This window comes from Falco naumanni, chromosome 10 (genome assembly GCF_017639655.2).
Source record: "Falco naumanni isolate bFalNau1 chromosome 10, bFalNau1.pat, whole genome shotgun sequence".
Classification (NCBI taxonomy): Eukaryota; Metazoa; Chordata; class Aves; order Falconiformes; family Falconidae; genus Falco; species Falco naumanni.
The window spans coordinates 37927281-37944393 of NC_054063.1; the positions used below are offsets into that span (position 1 = coordinate 37927281).

General features: G+C 50.3%; 1 protein-coding gene across 14 annotated transcripts in view; it reads left to right on the top strand.

Moving 5' to 3' along the window:
- The window catches only part of LOC121094568 (fer-1-like protein 4), an 85993-nt gene that overhangs the window by 68298 nt on the left and 582 nt on the right, over positions 1–17113 (top strand). For 13 of the 14 annotated variants that reach the window (XM_040608354.1, XM_040608363.1, XM_040608355.1 and 10 more), the window contains 19 exons: positions 523–696; positions 938–1054; positions 1409–1570; positions 1892–2051; positions 3114–3217; positions 3614–3745; positions 4365–4413; positions 5179–5285; positions 5648–5779; positions 6383–6493; positions 6937–7064; positions 7546–7716; positions 8493–8647; positions 10385–10563; positions 11597–11682; positions 13198–13443; positions 13577–13818; positions 15676–15965; positions 16678–16778. In XM_040608354.1, the coding sequence (XP_040464288.1) occupies positions 523–696; positions 938–1054; positions 1409–1570; positions 1892–2051; positions 3114–3217; positions 3614–3745; positions 4365–4413; positions 5179–5285; positions 5648–5779; positions 6383–6493; positions 6937–7064; positions 7546–7716; positions 8493–8647; positions 10385–10563; positions 11597–11682; positions 13198–13443; positions 13577–13818; positions 15676–15965; positions 16678–16778 (2846 nt within the window). The remainder of the gene's footprint in view (positions 1–522; positions 697–937; positions 1055–1408; positions 1571–1891; positions 2052–3113; positions 3218–3613; positions 3746–4364; positions 4414–5178; positions 5286–5647; positions 5780–6382; positions 6494–6936; positions 7065–7545; positions 7717–8492; positions 8648–10384; positions 10564–11596; positions 11683–13197; positions 13444–13576; positions 13819–15675; positions 15966–16677; positions 16779–17113) is intronic. The other variant, XM_040608360.1, reaches the window with a different exon arrangement.

A 17113-nucleotide genomic window follows, 5' to 3' on the forward strand; every position in this document is an offset into this window, starting at 1 on the left:
ATGAGGCAAAGACAGTGTCTTATTGCTGCCTGCAGCTGCCTGATGGGAGAGGGCAGAAAAGGAGAAGTCAGACTTCTTCTGGAGGCACCCAGGGGCAGGATGATAGACTATGGATGCAAGTTGGAACAAGAAGAAAATCCAGCTTGATATAAGGAAGCAATTTTCACCCAGAAAACATTGGGCCTGTACCTCAGAGAGCTTGTGGGCTGTGTGTCCTTGGAGACATTCAAACCCGGGCTGGAGGAGACTGAGAAACCTGATCTAGCTTTAGATGTCCTCTGCTGCATGGTCCCAGGCCATTTGTCCAGTTCTGCGTGGAGATGGACAGGAGGGTTAAGAGGAGCTGCTACAGGCACATGTAATCTGCTTCTGGCTCTGGATGGAGCAGAGGAAATCAGAGGATGGCAAAGGTGGAAGAGCAGTCTTGTACTGTGCCAGGTTGGCTGGAATTAGGGGTGGTCTTTTCTTTGAAGTGGTGAGATAACACAGGGATGCTTTGACCCATTCCCCTCTTTCCTGCAGGGTTCTCCCGAGTTCCTTGGCCAGGCCTTTGCCGTTCCACAGGTGAAGTTGGTTGATGAGCCGTACACCAAACCTGCCCTGCAGTTCTTCGATTTCTACAAGGGCACCAAAGCAGTGGGAGAGCTCATTGCCACTTTTGAGCTGATTGAACTGGATTACAGTGGTTATTTGGAGGTAACGGGCTTGTAGGAACCTGCATGTGGTTGCCAGCTCTCTGGGGAGAGCTGTGTATGTGAGGAGCTTGTTGCACGGCCCACCAGAGGATTCTCTGGTGAAAGCCATATCTGGCTTTCAGCTGAAGGGAGGCTGCAGGGACAAAGCGTGTGAGCACAGATCAAGAGGGGAGGGAGAGGGTGCATGGCATGGAGTAGAAGTGGCTTTCATCACTTGGTGTGCTCTGGCTCCACCTGTTCAGCCATCGGTGCCTGAGGACGTGGAGCCCAAGGAACCTGACTACCTGGGAGACCCCCATGCTGGACGGTTCATCATTCCTGAGGGCATCCGCCCGGTGCTAAAGGAGTTCCGCATAGAGGTACGCTGCCTTCTGCTGGGCTGGCTCCTGCCGGCCTGCCCCAACTGGACAGCACGGCTGGCCTATGCAGATGGCATGACTTAGGGGGGTAGTTGGGTTTGGAGCTAAAATGTCCCTTTGAGGCCTGAGAAGATGCCAAAAACGGGGGTGCTTGACATGAGGGAGAAACAGTCTCAGGAGTTTAAAAGCCAGAGCCCTTGGGCAGCTGGCTTGGGAGGGTTGCCTCATGCCTCTCTTGGGGTCTGTGTACTGCAAGGTGAGGTGGGTTGCGGCACAAGGAAAGGTTGCAGGTTGCATGGCCGTGCCATGCCTGGCTTGTCTCAAGCAGCTCTGAAGCTTCATTTTGTGCTTCAGATCCTGTTCTGGGGCCTGCGGAACCTGAAGCGGGTGAACTTGTTTGAGGTGGATCAGCCCCAGGTGATCATTGAATGTGCTGGCAAGAAGGTGGAGTCAGAGGTGATTGTGGCCTACAAAGAAAACCCCAACTTCACTGAGCTGGTCAAATACATGGACGTGGTGAGTGGGAACGGGGATCCTGCCATGCCAGGGTGCGCTGTGGCTGTCCTGCACACATGTACTGCCTGTGTGCTTGTGGCAAGGTAACAGGAGGGGAGCTTGCCCCTTGGGTTTTGCTCGCACGTGGCCATGTGGCTCAGCTGCACATGAAAACCTTCATGAAATTGCCCACCAAGGGCAGTCTCAGCCATCACTTGTCACTACAAGTCTTTGGCTTTTGGGCAGTGCCGCAAGGTGCGCAATCAGACCTCACTGCCTGCGGTCAGGCTGCCGTGGGTATCATCCTTGCTCCTGTGAGCCCCATGTGTGGTTCTTTTGCAGGAGCTCCCAGAGCAGGTCTACCTGCACCCTCCTCTCAGTATCTTTGTGGTGGAGAAGCGGGCGTTTGGTCGCACTGTGCTGGTGGGTACCCACATTGTGTCTGATGTGATGAAATTCTCTCCCAGAGAGCTGGAGGAGGAGCCAGAATATGTGCTCAAAGGTGAGCTGCTTGGTGAGGTTCCCATGGAGGCAGCAGGCAGGTTCTGCCAGTGGCAGAGATCTGTGGCCCTTCCACTCCCTACTAGCCAGGCAGCAAAGCCCTCTCCCAAGATCCACAAGATGCCCAGAAAAAGCACAGCGTGGGGCAGGGTAGGGCTGGAGGCAGGTTGTGATCCTGGTCTGTAGCACTTGTCTCCAGACTGGTGTTCAGGAAGCAGCATCAGCCAAGCAGTTTTGCTGTGTAAGGGCTGGCATCCCTCTTTGGGGATGGCAAAGGGCAACTTACTGTTTTCTCCAAGGTTAGCTTAATGTTTGCCTCCCTACCGCACTGGCAGGACTGTTCATCTGTGAATGTGGCACCTCCTTGGGATCTCTTTCCCAGGCACTGTGTGCCTTACATTTGTAGAAAGTAGAGGAGGGAGAATGGCTCATGAAGACATCTTTATCCAGAAGGACGTTTAGCTGGGGCTATATACTAGACAGTAACTTATCCCTGTGGAAAGTTTGTGTATAGAATCTGAGATGTTTAGCCTGGGAAGGACTATTGTATTTAGCTGTTTCAACCCCTTGTGTAGCCAGGCTAGAGATCTGTCCCCAGTGAGGCCTCCATCAAGCTTTAGGGAGCTGGTCCACTAGGACCAGGGATTGAAGGGTTTACACTTCTCTCCCATCCCATCGTTGGGTCTGTTCATTGGGTAATGGATTCACTAAATAGTTCTGTGATAGTGACAGCCAGAGCTCCTGATCTAGAGGTATGCAAATAAATACAGTACAAAAGGGAAGAAGCAAAGGATCGATACATCTGTGATTATTTCCAAGTACGGAAGGTGTATCTCATAAATCTGAATTCCTGGGAGTCAGCAACAAGCGTGTTGATCATGGTGTCATGTACTCAGCACTGTACTTGTATTTCCTGTAATATTTTTGTAGAGTCTGCTGTCAAAGGCTTTCAAAGCAATCACACTATAGTGAGGTAACAGGGAGGGTTTTCCTGTGGAATAACAACGGGACAAAAAGTAGGAATAAATGCACGGAAGCTTGAAACTCTTTCTCTTCGTCTCAGCTCAGAAAGTCTCATCCCAGCATCTTCCTTCTGAGACTGTGGTAAACATTGGCCCAGCAGCTGGTGACCCACATCCCAGCACTCACCCCCTGAGTCTTGTGAAGGTGAGTGATGTGTTTGACACAGCAAATTTTGAAGTTTGGAGAGCCAAACTGAAGGTTACAAGCATTCAAAACAAAAAATAATGTTCAGAAGTTCAGAGTTAGGTTTCAACCATAATTTTTTGCTCTGGACTCAAACACTCCTCTCTCCTGCCTGTTCATTGGCACCGTTGCATGTCCAGGCTCTGGCACAGGGAGGAGAGCTACATTGCCTAGTGCCTTGAAAACTGCTGCTTTTGTAGAAAAGCACAAACCTGGGGCTGTGTGTAGCTTTGCAGCTCCTGTGCTCTGCCTGAAAGCTGAGCCTCTACCAGAGGCTCGCAGGGTACTAGAGCAGGGTGCATGGGTGTCCTGGGTGGTCATTTCCTCCCTCTGAACCCCTTTCTCCGTTCTTTGGAGGCTCCTTTGAAGAAAATTTGCATCAATAAGCTTGTAAAGAAGGAGGATGAATATGAAGAGGAAAAACCAGAGCTCGAAGAACTGGATTGGTGGTCCAAGTACTATGAGTCCCTGAAGGAGCTGTATAACCAGGTAACCTTTTGTGATAGCTGTCAGCAGAGGGGAAAAGTAGCTGCACTGGCTTGAGGAGCATGCTTTCAACAGCACTGAGTGTCATAGGAGCCCTCCTGGCATGGATCTGCAGGAAGATGTGGGCTTTTGTGTGTCAAGCGCATTTGAGGTGTTCAGGTATCAAGCGTGCACCAGCTGGACTGATTTCAGCAGACAATGGGTGCTGACACATCCATGAGGCTAGGTGCCCAAGTGGTTTTGAGAATGCAACTGGAATTTTACTGAGGCACTCCTGAAAATGTGACATTGCTGATTTTAGCTGCGGTGCAGGGGCTTTCATGCTGCTTACTTTCTGTCCTGACTGTCTTCCCAGGATGTGCTATGGGAGCTGGTCTGCCCCAGATTTCTTTCCTTGCCCCATGTCCCTTAAATCTCGACAACAAAAAAACCAGCAGGAGGATCTGGGGGAAGAGCAAAAGTCATTAAGGCACTCACTGGATACCATCCTGCAATGATGTTAATGCTAAATGATCTCAGGCTAGGTATTACTGACTCTCCTGGCTTGAAAGCTTTGACAGGCCTGTGCTTGGATGCAGACACCTTTGCTGTCAGGGAAGTGGGGTAACTGTTTGTGTTTCAGACACACAGTGATGAGGAAGATGTTGAGAATGATGACCTGAATGATGCAGGTGAGTCCTCTAGCAACATCCAACTTTTCTGTGGGGAAGAGTCAGGACTTGCACCATCCCAGAGGGTGCTGGGCTTGTGGGAATGATATGTGAGCAGGCAACAGCTTTGCAACATTCAGCAAAAACAACACAAAAGGAAGCAGAGAGACTGGAAACATTGGCAAGGGCTAACAAAGGCTATTTCAAGTTTAAACACCAAACTTTCCTCAGCAAAGTATGGAAAATTGTGCTGAAGCAAGTGCCTTCCTGAGTGAGCAAAAACCCGCAGAAAGATCAGCTGCAAGGCTCATGGGATTGGCAAGATGAGAGCAGGAAGCAAAGGTGGGATGGAGAGAGGATGGTGGAGAGGCAAAACTGTTCAGGAGCTGCACATGATTCTGTGCCCATGGGGTACTCACCTGGGCTAGAGGATTCACTTCAAGGTAACACAAAGACAGTAATAGCAAACAGGTGATCTAGAACAGTGTTAAAGCTGCAGGCTCAGGTTTGTGGAGGTGTAAGCAGTGACACGCCTAGGAATGACCTGGGGAGGTGAGACAGTAAGTATAGAAATTATGTAAACCCTATTTCAGGAGAGGCTTTCCTTGCTGGGAAACCTGAGATGCTGTAGAGCCACCTGGTTAGACAGCAATGGCTCTGGTTACCCTGACGCAGTTCAGAGCCCTGGGCGAAAGCAAAAGCTATTGCTGGGGTTATTTTATGGACAGATACTTGAGATGATGGGAGAGGCCAGAGCGTTTCTTAATCTCTTATTGCCATTTCTAGAAGGTGGGAATTTAAATGCATACTCCATAGATGTGGAAGCAGAAGATGAGATAGCAATTGAAGCTGAACCTGCTCGACCCAAGAGGAAGCTCATCGCCACCCTTCAGGTTGTTGGATTATTGGAGTGACAGATCTGGCCTTTTTCAACCCCGGCTCTTTGTCCTTGTTGTCCTCACCTCCCTGCACTGGAATTTAGACTGGGAGGAGAACCTGCAGTGTGCACTGGGCCCCCATTGTTGCTGGGCTTTGAAACAGCTAGCGAGACCTTGGAGCCAAGCTGGGATGTGTGTGCGTACGTGAGGAGGGACCTAGGGGGATAAGGGAAAATAATAGCACTCGGCACTGAATAATACAGGGGTAAGGTGGGACCAGATTAAATAGTTGAAGCGCAGAAAGGATGATCTTTCTGACTCTCCTCCCCTTTAAGATGGCAGGAAAAGGCCCAAAAATTACTTTGTACTTATTTCAGATCTACAACTCTGAGCTGGAAAGTGAGTTTGGTAATTTTGAAGACTGGCTGTGTATTTTCCCCCTTCATCGTGGCAAAGCAAGTGAGGATGAAGATGGAAACGAGGATGAACATTTTGTGGGGAAGTACAAGGTACTGTATCATTTGAATTACATATGTACTGCATGTGTAAGAAAATCCTTAGGAAAACCAAAGCCTTGGAGAGTGCATGTTTGTGCAAGGTGATGTGAGGCCACGGTGCAGCATGGCCAGGTACCGTTGGTACCTGTTGAAGCAGTTGTATACTGTAGTTCTTTGTTAGTTGATTTAGATTTTTTAGCTCTTGCAAAGAGAAAACATGAAGCATAAAGGACTTGTTTAAAAGAGGCACTATCTTCCCACCCAGGAGCTCTTGAAGTCTCTGAAATATCAACTACAGAAGTTGATTTAAGAAGGTCCCTAGAAAACCTTTGGTGCCCCTGCCTTTGGCAGTCCAAAGTGTGCCTGGAAATGTTCAGATTTTACAGCATTGGCAGTGGTCTGACAGCCTACAGCCTAACTTGCAAACAGGGACTACCTGGGCCATGTGGATGTGATAATGCCTTTGGAAAGGACTGTCTGCATGGGTCCATGGTATCTGTGGTCTGCATGGCTCTAGTCTTTCATTTGGCAGGCGAAGCTGGTCTTGGTGGCTCCAATCCTGTCTGAGATACTATCTTTTGTATCTGATTGTTACTTGCAATGTCTTTTCTGCAGGGTTCCTTCTATGTCTACCCCACTGAGGAAGCTGGCGCGAAGCCCAAGGTCTCCCAGGGCGTTCCAAGAAACAGACCCATCAAGGTTCTTGTAAGAGTTTACATCATTAAGGTAAGTCTCTGGTGGTGGTGGTGGCCGTGATGTCCCTCCCTGTGGACCTCCGGCCATTCTCTGCTCAGTAAATATACACAGTGGCACCTGTGAAACACTCGATGCTGGCTTGAAGGCTCTGCCAGCCCAGAGGAAGTCAGCTGTGTCTTGTCCAGGGGGACCTTTCCATGCTGCATAGCTTCAGGAGGTGCTAAAAATCCAGATGTGTGTTTCTTGGCTCTGCTTACCTGCTTTGAGTCCATGGGCAAGCAGGTGGTCCGGCAGCTGAAGACATCGGTAGCTTGTTGAGTGGGGATTTGTGTGCAAACGTGACTGTTTCTGTTCTGGGGCAGCTGCTGGAGGGACCTGAGCAGCAGGCTTGGATGGTCTCAGGCCTGTGCAGTGTTCCTTGTGCAGGTTGCTCTCTGCAGCTGACATATGGCAGTACCTCTTGTGTATTCTAGGCTACGAACCTGTCTCCAGCAGACCCCAATGGCAAGGCAGATCCCTACGTGGTGGTGACTGTGGGGCAGGAGCAGAAGGACACAAAGGAGCGATACATCCCAAAGCAGCTCAATCCTGTGTTTGGAGAGTATGCAGGAAGTTTTCATCTAGCAGGTTTAATAGGAATAGTACAAATCTGGGCTCAGGCTGTGGCCTAGCATCTGTGGTCTTCTGTTCCTTTCTGCTAGAGAATCTTGTGCTGTAACACAAAGGTCCCAGGCATGTCTTGTGCTTCCAGCTGACACAGGAGCCCTAAGTGTTTTGGGTTAGGAAGGGAGTACTCCCAAGGGCTTGATTAAGATAAAGTAGCGAGCCAAGCAGCAACAGAACATTAGGGAGCTTTTTCCCTAGCTCTAAGACCTCTATCCAAGGGCATACGTTCCTGGAAAAGTAACTAATTTATTTGAACAGGCACACTGAAAACTGCACACACTGGATTTACGGAGAACCAAACTCTATCTTTGAATTGTCAAATACAGTTGTTAAATGCATAGGATGATCCAAGCAGAGCATGTGTTTCATTTCCATCCTCTTTGCTGATTGTACTTTCCCCATTTGCTTCTGTCCAGAGTTGTGGAGCTGACAGTGTCCTTTCCCATGGAATCAGAGCTCACTGTGGCAATATTTGACCATGATTTGGTTGGATCTGATGATCTGATTGGGGAGACCAAGATTGACCTGGAGAATCGATTCTACAGCAAGCACAGGGCCAACTGTGGAGTGGCTTCTCAGTATGACATGTAGGTACCGGTGTGACACTAGGGCCGCAAGACACGTTCTTCTCATGTACTGCTTGGGTGGGTAGCAGAGCACCTCCAGTTTTGCAGGACGGAGCTGGCATCCACAGTATCCTTTGAGCAGGTGCTCCACAGATTGACTACAAATTACATGGATAACTCCATCTCCTTTAGATTCCTACCAGCTTCCTGTGATAGCTCTCATTTCTACTGCAGACTTGCATATTTTGTGTACAGTAGCAAAAAATTCTTCAATGCTTTCATGTTGGTGTTCTATGAGAAGAGCGCTCCCTTGACAATGATGTGATTTTGAGCTCTTTCAGGAATTAGGGCCATTTCTCTGTTAGCAGCTAATTCTGTGAGCAGCAAGATTCATGACATCTGTTTTTCTCTGGCCTCATTCAGTATCGATTCTCTGGTGTCGCTGGCCAGCTTTCTGTAAACTTCTCCTACCCTGCTACTGGAGAATAAGCTGTGTGCATGGAGTTGAGTCCCCAGCACTGCTAAAACCTCTCTCCCAAGCTGCGGCTGGAATTTCTCCTGTTACTACTCTGAAGCTAATGGTTCTGTGGGGTGCAAGCCTAGCTTGCTTTCGGGGAGGAGAAGTTTGTTAAGCTTTTCATTCATTAAGCTTTTGTGTCCCCGTGGTTTTCCCAGTGAAAATCTGAGCAGGGATTTGGTGGCATTGCCTGTGCTGTAGGGAAGGCAGGGCATTTCACAGCCTAGGAAAAAAACATGTCTAAGCTGAAGATGCTCTCGATGTTCTCCTTTCCATGCAGGAACAGCTACAACATGTGGCGAGATGCTTTCAAACCCACACAGATCTTGGATAGCTTATGCAAGAAAAATTTGCTCCCTGCACCAGAGTACAGACGGGAGGAGGTCAAAGTGGACAATAAAATATTCAAGGTCCCCCCAGAGGCTTTTCCTGAAGGTACAGAGGGCTTGGAGAACACAATGACTGCTCCCTGAAGCAGTTGTCTGTGCTCAGCAGTGCACATGCTGGTGAGAGGTCTGGGAACATACCAGCCTCTCTTCCCTGAAGTATCCAGTCCAGCTGCCCCCACTCTATGCCCTGCATGGCCCAGCTTTCTGGGTTACCATGGGAAGCATCCTCAGTGCTCCATGGCCTGGTTTCAGTGATGTTGCCCTGGAAGACATGATCCAGGCCATCAGGTCCCAAAGTGGCTTCCTGGGCAGCGGGTGGAGCTAAGTAAACCCACTTGCACAGCAGTGATGTGCACAGGGGTTTGACGGCGTAGCTTATTCTGGTGGCTGATGCTGGCACAAAGCTCTACCTCCATCTGCTTGTGAGCACCAGGAGCAAGATACTGGCATCCTTTTTTAATTATTTTTTAGGGTGGGGGGTGTTCAGTCTCCTTTCCTGTTTTTGGCTGGCTTTGTCATTCAGGGATGCTTTCTGCTCTCTTGGCTTTGGGTGCATTGGGTGACTCCCCGTGGCTTCTCACGACTGTTGATTTTATCCTTGTGGGCAGCTTCTGCTTCTCCTTTGCCGTTTTTCTTTCCCCCTTACTGACGTTACAAACCCTGAGCCAGGGGCACAGATGTCCAAGAACACATCAACCTTTCATGCCCTCCACCAGCAGTGATTGAGTACTTCCCTGAGCACAGGCCTGTCCTGCTCAGCACATTCTCTCCAATGGCCAGCACCTGTGCAATCAAATCCAGCCTGGAGGAAAGGATGGAGCAGATGTGGCCCACCTGTGGATGGCTGGGCCCTACAAGGCAATGCTGTGTAGCCTGTAGGAAGGATGATCCCCGTGCTTGACCTGCCCAGAGAGGGGACAGCTAAGTGTACAGCCAACTTCACCTTCTGTTCATTTCAGTACTGCTGTTCCTCAGCTTTTTGCTGTCCTCTGTGGCTTATGTCATGAAGGGGAAAGAAATCTTGCTTGGGAGAGGGCAAGGAGCCTCCAAAAGCCCTTTTTAACCTTTTCTCAGGTCACTGGGTAGCTGAGAAGGGAGAAACAAGGTGCTTCTCTGGTGTTCCCCTGAAAGCTGGCTCTGGTTCAGATGTGGCTGTAGTTGGTGCCCCGTGAACATCTGCTGAGCTCAGGGACCACTTGAGATCGTTTTGGTCTCAGACTGATCCTGAAAGGGCAGATGGTTTTCATAAACACAGGGGTGGGTCATTGTGTCCTCACCTGTTGGTTTCTGCTTTTCTCTCCACCAGCAGGATTTGGTCTTGAGCTGCCTGGCTTTACTGTGCCAAATGAGTCAATTGCACAGACTGTTAACAGACAGCACAGCTTGTCACTGCCAAGTGGAGCACTTATAGGGCAAAACCTCTCATCTGGATCTGTTGGCACTACCACAGGGACATGGGGACTTAAACTGACTCAGAGGGTCACATCCTCCTCAGTGTCTCCTGCATCCTTTTCCCAGGGCCATAATAAATTCTTTTTTGTCCTTTTCCTCTTACTTCTCTTAGCTTGTTTGTCTTCCTGCCTACAGTTTTCCTCATCACTGCAACATATTGAACTCATTCCCTTCATCCTTTCTCTCCTGCTTCTCTCCATTTTGTTTTTCTGGTGAGGTGCTTGTTTGCCCAGTCCATCATCTTCTCTTACTTCTGTCTGTGACTAATGTCCTGACATGGCTCTTGCTGGCCAGATGCCTTCATCTTCTGCCTGGCTGTGTCCTGCTGCAGAGGCCTCTGTGAGGAACAGGAGAGGAGCGTCAGATGAGAACTGGTCAGTGGATGATGAACATAAGGCTTTGTACGTCCTGCAGCACTGGGAAGAGATGCCAGGGTATGGGTACAAGCTGGTACCAGAGCATGTGGAGATCCGATCCCTGTACAACCCGGAGAACCCTGGACTTGTGCAGGTAAGATGTGTTTCCTTGCCCGGCCTATACATTGCTCTGAGGAAAGACCTTCAGGCAGCTGATTCCCAGTCCCCTAGCTGATCCCTTGTTGTCCTTCCATTTCCTCATCATGGTATGAATCTCATGCATTGTCCCTTCCTGGGTGGGCAACTGGAGCTGTGTCTGTGGGTGACTGGCCCTGCTATGAAGTATTGGCCGTGGGTGTCCTTTGCTCAGATCCACCCTCTGACCTCTCGCAGTGCTTCTGAACACCCCTTTCCTTAAGGGACCTCTGTCTATTGATGTTGTGGTCACAATGCTGCTGGCCCTGAGTCCTTCCCGTCTTCTCAGGCTGTGTAGCAGTGCTCTGATGAGGATGCTGTGTGGGTGGCAAGGGACCTGCTCTGCCTTCTAAGCCCTGCCACCATGCACCACGGTGGGTGAATGTCCTTGCCTATCCCTGCCTCTTCCTCTGCTTTGTCCCCTGTCACGGCTGCTTTTGCACCCCTGCGAGAGCCCTGTTCTCCCTGCTGGCTGGAGGAGAAACATTCATCCTCCATTTTATGCAGTGCAGCAATCTGAACTTGACCATTTCAGCGTCCTGCACTTGAACATCTCCTGTTCCCTCAGATACCAGAGGTCTGTAACAAAGCAGAGCTCCGCAGTCACTCTGGCTTTGTTCAGCACTGGAAATGCACATGGGGAGGGGAGAGTAAGACTCATCACTTCTTAGTATTCTTGATTATGCTGAAGCATTGCATCATCATGTGCTTGTTAAGAGCGAGGAACATGTTGGCTTCTGTTTGAAACTGATTTAGTTGAGCTGAAATGTTTTTTCTTGGGAGCAGAGTGGGGAGGGAAATAAGCAATTTCTGATAGTTTTAATTTTTGCCCTGTCTAAAATGCAGTCACATGTCACTTTGAAGTGCTGGGGGTGGAGAGAGACAAGCGGTGTTTTTTTGTTGAGAGCTTCCCTTGCAGGACCAAGCCCTTGTTCCTTGAAGAGCTGGAGGGTGGTCTCCTTTGAAGTCTCTCTGCTGTCTTACCTCAATAGGGCTCCTTGCACATGTGGATTGACATGTTTCCAAATGATGTCCCCGCACCGCCGCCTGTCAACATCAAGCCACGACTGCCTGTCAGGTAGCACCCATAGGAGCGGGGCTGGTGCTGGTGAGCCTGCATGGAGGGTCACTGTCCCTTGCCATGCCTGTGGGGATATGCCACAGAGCCCTGCACAGGCTGATGGTCTGTGCTAGCCTGGCTGCAGCCTTCCTGTCTGCTTCAGCTCTGCCCATGGGATGGTCTCTTTGGTGGGGTGTAAGTGCTTCAGCTACGCAAGTGTATGTGGAGGGCAGGGTTAATGTCTTTTAAGTCTGGACATGAAGGTGATAGAAACCCAGCTCAGAGCTACTCATCTAGCTTTATTTTGGCTGGTGGGCAGATGTCCTCTGGGTGCCTGCAGAAGTGAAGTTGAAGGAGGATATCTGCTGTTTTCAGTGATCTTATGGGGCTGTTGAGAGGGAGGCTCCAGATTCTTCTCAGCAGTGCACGTGGAAGGACAAGAGATAATGGGCACAAATTGCAGCAAGGGAGATTCCAGCTGGATGTAAGGAAAAAAAAATTTCAATGAGTATGAAGCTACCTGGGATAGGAACAGAGTGACCCAGAGAGGTGTTGGGATATCCACCATTGGAAAAACTTGAAATTCAGGCAGACAAGGCCCTGAGCAATCTGAGCTACTATGAAGTTAGAGCAAGAGGTTGGAGCAGGGACTGCAGACGTCCCTTCCTGCCTAAGCCTTTCTGTGCTCCTATGGCTAAGTGGTGCTGTGTGGGTTTCCCACATACCAGGGATCTGCTTTGCAAAAGCTGCCTGTTGTGACTGTGGGATGTGTATTGGGTCTGGCTGAGCCCCATAGCAGTCCTCACAGTGCTGTGCTTGTATTGGAAACTAGGAAGGTGCTGATAACACACCAGTGCTTTGACTGCTGCCAAGGAGGGCTTGCACGGCATGAGGGCTATCTCTCCAACCTTCCCCCCTGACCCCAGCAGGCTGGGGGCGGGCAAGGTCCTGGGAGGGGACGTAGCCAGGACAACTGACCCGAAGTGACCAAGGGGCTATTCCATACCATATGACATCTGCTCGGATGTAAAAGCAGAGGAAGGGGGGGCATTTGTTATTTATGGTGTTGGTCTTCTGGAGCAACTGCTATGCGTACTAAAGCTTCCCAGGAAGTGGCCAAACATTGCATGCTGATGGGAAGCAGAGAATTACTTCTTGTTTTCCTTTGCTTCCATGTGTGCAACTTTTGGTATTGCTTCATTAAATTGCCTTTATCTTGACCCACAAGTTCTCTTATCACTTCCTCCTTCTGCTGAGGAGGGGAGTGATAGAGCAGCTTGGTGGGCATCTGGCACCCAGCCAAGGTCAACCCACCACAGGTTGTCTGTCTTGTAGGGTTGTAGCCCCTCAGAGAGGGCTTTGTGCATGGCAGTGAGAGTGCTGGGCTGTGCTTGGCCAAAGGAGCCCTGGCAGGAGACCACAGTGCTAGGGAGGGTTCAAGTCCTGCTGCTCTGCCACTATGGGCTTGACCTGTCCTCCCAGGCACTGGGGGCAAGAGCATGTGTCCTACTCACCCCTGTGTCCTTCCCACAGCTATGAGCTGCGTGTCATTATCTGGAACACAGACGATGTGATCCTCGATGATGTCAACCCAGTGACAGGAGAGCCTTCCAGTGACATCTACGTGAAAAGGTCTGATGGGAGCCAGAGGGAGGCCAGAGCCTGGCTGTCCTGCCCCACACCCTCAATACCTTCTCTGAACCTCTTCTCTTCCCTGCCTCAGCATGAGGTGCCCCACTCCAGTCCCCTGCATGGACTGCTGTACCCCCAAAGATGTTGGTCAGTTGTTGGTCTGGTTTGGCTCTTTGACTCTTCCTTTCCTGCTACCCCATGGCATTCAGCCCCTCCTGCCTTCTGCTGTGCCTTTGGGGCTGGCCGACAGGGGTAGGAGATAACTGAGTTTTTCCTGCAGCTGGATAAAGGGTCTTGACCACAACAAGCAGGAGACAGATGTTCACTTTAACTCCTTGACCGGGGAGGGCAATTTCAACTGGAGGTTCATCTTCCGCTTCAACTATCTCCCGACTGAGAAGGAGATCACCTACAAGAAGAAGGACTCTGTCTTCTCCATGGAGGAGTCAGAGTTTCGGGAACCGGCTGTTCTGGTCCTCCAGGTCTGGGATTACGACAGAATTTCAGCTAATGACTTTCTAGGTATGGTGTGACCTGCCTGAAGTGGGGTGACCTGTCCCTCACCTTGCTAGAGTAGTACAGCATTTCCTCCAGGGCCCAGCTCTCTGAGAACAGTTTACCAGGAGCATCAGATCAAAGTCTTCAGCTCAGCAGTCACCTGGCCTGGTTTTTCACATGGGAGATATAGGCAGAGCCTGGAGATGCGTACCTCTCCTACACAGACACATTGAGTGTGCATACTTGTGCCAGGGCCTTGGTGTCCTTTTTCAGGGCCTGACACACTGCAGGACTTCCAGGTTCTGCTTCCTCACAACCTTTCTGGTAAACGTGCTCATTTTCCCTGATCTCAGTTAGACCTGCAGATCTCAAAGACTTGGTCTAAGAGCAGCTTTCCTCAGGTGTTTACCTTGTGGGCACAGGGACTGGCAACCTTTGTGAGACCATTTGCACCTGAGCTCCCCTGTCGAGCTGGGCATGCAGCAGGGCCTGGTGACAAAGCTGGGCTGGTGGTGATTCTACCCACACTATGCTAGCACAAATGGTACTGCTTCTCTCCTGCTTCTGCCATCCCTGAGTTTGTACTGAACAACTCTGTTCAGTTGTCCCTCCCTTCTCCAAACTTTGGCCTCCCCATTAAAAAGCAGCCCCTTTTCCCTGCTGTCTGTTGGGCAGGATAAAATTCTCTTTATTCATCAACATTCTGTGGTGTATTTAAAGGGCTTTACCTCCATGAGGCACTGCCAATGGTGATTAGTTCAGCCTTGCTGCTCAGGCACTGAAGAAAGCATTAGACAGCAATCCCAGCGATTCCTGGCATGTACAATCCCATGAACCTCTAGGCAAGAAGGGGCTTCTGCAGTCTTTTTGCAACTTCCTGCTCCAAGTAGGGCTAGATGCAATGTAGGTCAGGTTCCTCAGGGCCTTGTCTGAGTGATTTTTGAGTATCTCCAAGGATGGAGGTTCCAGCACCCTTTTGGGCCCCTTTTTCTGGCTGCACCATTCTCATAATTCTCAGGTTTTTTAACTTGCAGCAGCTTACGTCTGTTGCTTTGCATGCCTTCATCATCCACTTCTGAGAAGAGTCTAGCTCCGTCTACTCGATAGCTTCCTTTAGGCTGTGGGAGATGCAGTAAGATCTCTCCCTTGACCTCTCTTCTCTGGGCTGAACATGCATGGGTCTCAACCCGACCTGCTATGGAACATACTCTAGCCTCAACCATCTCAGCCAATGGACTCTCTGTAGTTAGCTGACACCTTTCTTGTGTTGAGGGCCCCAAATTGGACACTATGCAGATACATCCTCACCAGAGCTGAGCAGAGGAGAACACCCACACCCCTTGGTTGCTGGCTATGCTTTTGCCAACACAGACCAGTACATGGCAAGACTGATGTGTTGCAAGGGCTCAGTGCCAAAGTGGGACAGGAGCTCCTTCCAAGGAGGACAGGGGCGTAAGGCCAAGCAGGGAAATAAACCAACGCTGTTTCAGGTGTAAGAGAGACTTGAAACCTTTAAAAGAGTTCCCCAGATTTTACAGTTTTTAATTTACATTTACGGGAATGAGTTGGGAAGAGGAGCTTGGGCATGTGAGGAAAGAAGGGTGGGACACGGTAAAGGCATGAAGATAACTCACTGTACCACACACAAACCGAACTGGCAACGTCAGAGATGAGACAAGGTCTGTGGCTTGTGCTTCTTGTCTCTAACTCTTGGGCTAGTCTTTTCTTATGCTGAGCTTCAGGTTCTCCACCTGTAAATGTGCAGGACTCTGTTAGATCATTGCAGCAGCTGGGACCTATTGGCTGAGACAGAAAGTCAAATGGTGTATGGGGCTGACCTCAGGATCTTGCCATGAGCTGTCCTCTTCACTGTGCCTGCAGGCTCCATCGAGCTGAAGCTGCATGACATGGTGCGAGCAGCCAAGAGCTCAGAGCATTGCACCATCAAGATGGCCAAGGACAATGCAATACCTCGCTTCTCCATCTTCCGAAACAAGCGCATGAGGGGCTGGTGGCCCTTCATCAAGCTCCAAGATCCAGAGGATGAAGAGAGAGAGGAAAGGGAGGACAAGCAGAAGAAGAAGAAGAAGAAGAAGAAAAAGGGGAGCCGCTCAGTCAAACCAGAGGACATGGAGTTCACAGACTCCAGTGGCAACAAGTACCTCCTGACGGTAAGGCAGGGTGCCGGCACAGGTGGGCAGAGAGCCAGTGTTCTGCCTCTGCCTTAACGTGAGAACCTGTCTGGCATGTACATAACCTACAGATGCAGCAATGACCCAGCTAGCTGGCCAGGACTTTGTGCAAGGTCCTGCAGACTTGTCCCTTCTGCAAATCTAGCACTTCATCTACCCACAAGTGTCAGTTGCAGTGGCGTGCGGGGGTGTTCAACTTCATGCCTTCCTCTGAGCTTCCTATAGAGCAGTGCTCAGTGAGAGGAGCAAAGCAAAGCAAAAAGCACATGGCTCCCCATCAGCCAGACAGGACAGCAGCAAAAGCTTGTCCAAGGGTCTCTGCCTACCTCAGACGGGCAGGTGCCAACTGTTCCAGGGCAGACTGGCTGCTGCTGACCTTGCTAGTGGACCGCTGTTTGTCCCCAGGGGTAAGTTTTTTGCTCAGTGCCAGACTGGGAGACTGCCAAGAAATCCATATGCGGGGGGGTGCATTACAGTGCCTTGGTTGCAAAACAGTTTCTGGCCAGTCCAATTTCTGCTGCCTGTGAAGTGAGTGAGACTGTAGCTAATGCCTGGAGAGAAAAGTTAATTGCTCTGAGCATCTGTAAGTGGAACTGGGAGAAAAATACCCAGTCTTGGCAGGGTGTGTGGTTAGCACACTGGTCTGCGAAGCAACATGTGCAGCTGTGGCTCAGACATGTTCCCCCTTCAGGGTAAGGTGGAAGCAGAGTTCCAGCTGCTGACTGTGGAGGAGGCTGAGAAGAGTCCTGTTGGTTTGGGACGAAAAGAGCCTGAACCCCTGGAAAAGCCCAAGTGAGTATGTGTGTTACATGGATGGGCCGTGCTGTGTTTTCAGCAGCTGTTTGCATGGGGACAGGGAGCAGCTTCTGCTTGTCAGGAAGCTGAGAGCAATCAGTGAGGCCCTTGGTGGTGGGAATCTATGGGACTGGGGCTGCCAGGGCTTCCCAGAGCTTCAGTAGGTCTGGCAGGACTTGTGGCTGCAGCAGCTGGGCCAGGGCTGATCTCGGTGCTGAAGGCAGCTATGCTGTAACATTGCTTATTCAAAAAGGGCAGCTCTGGTTCAACCACATGAACGCAATGCGTTGGCCACATGGATGCAGAACAGCTCTGCGGGGCCATCTTGAGGC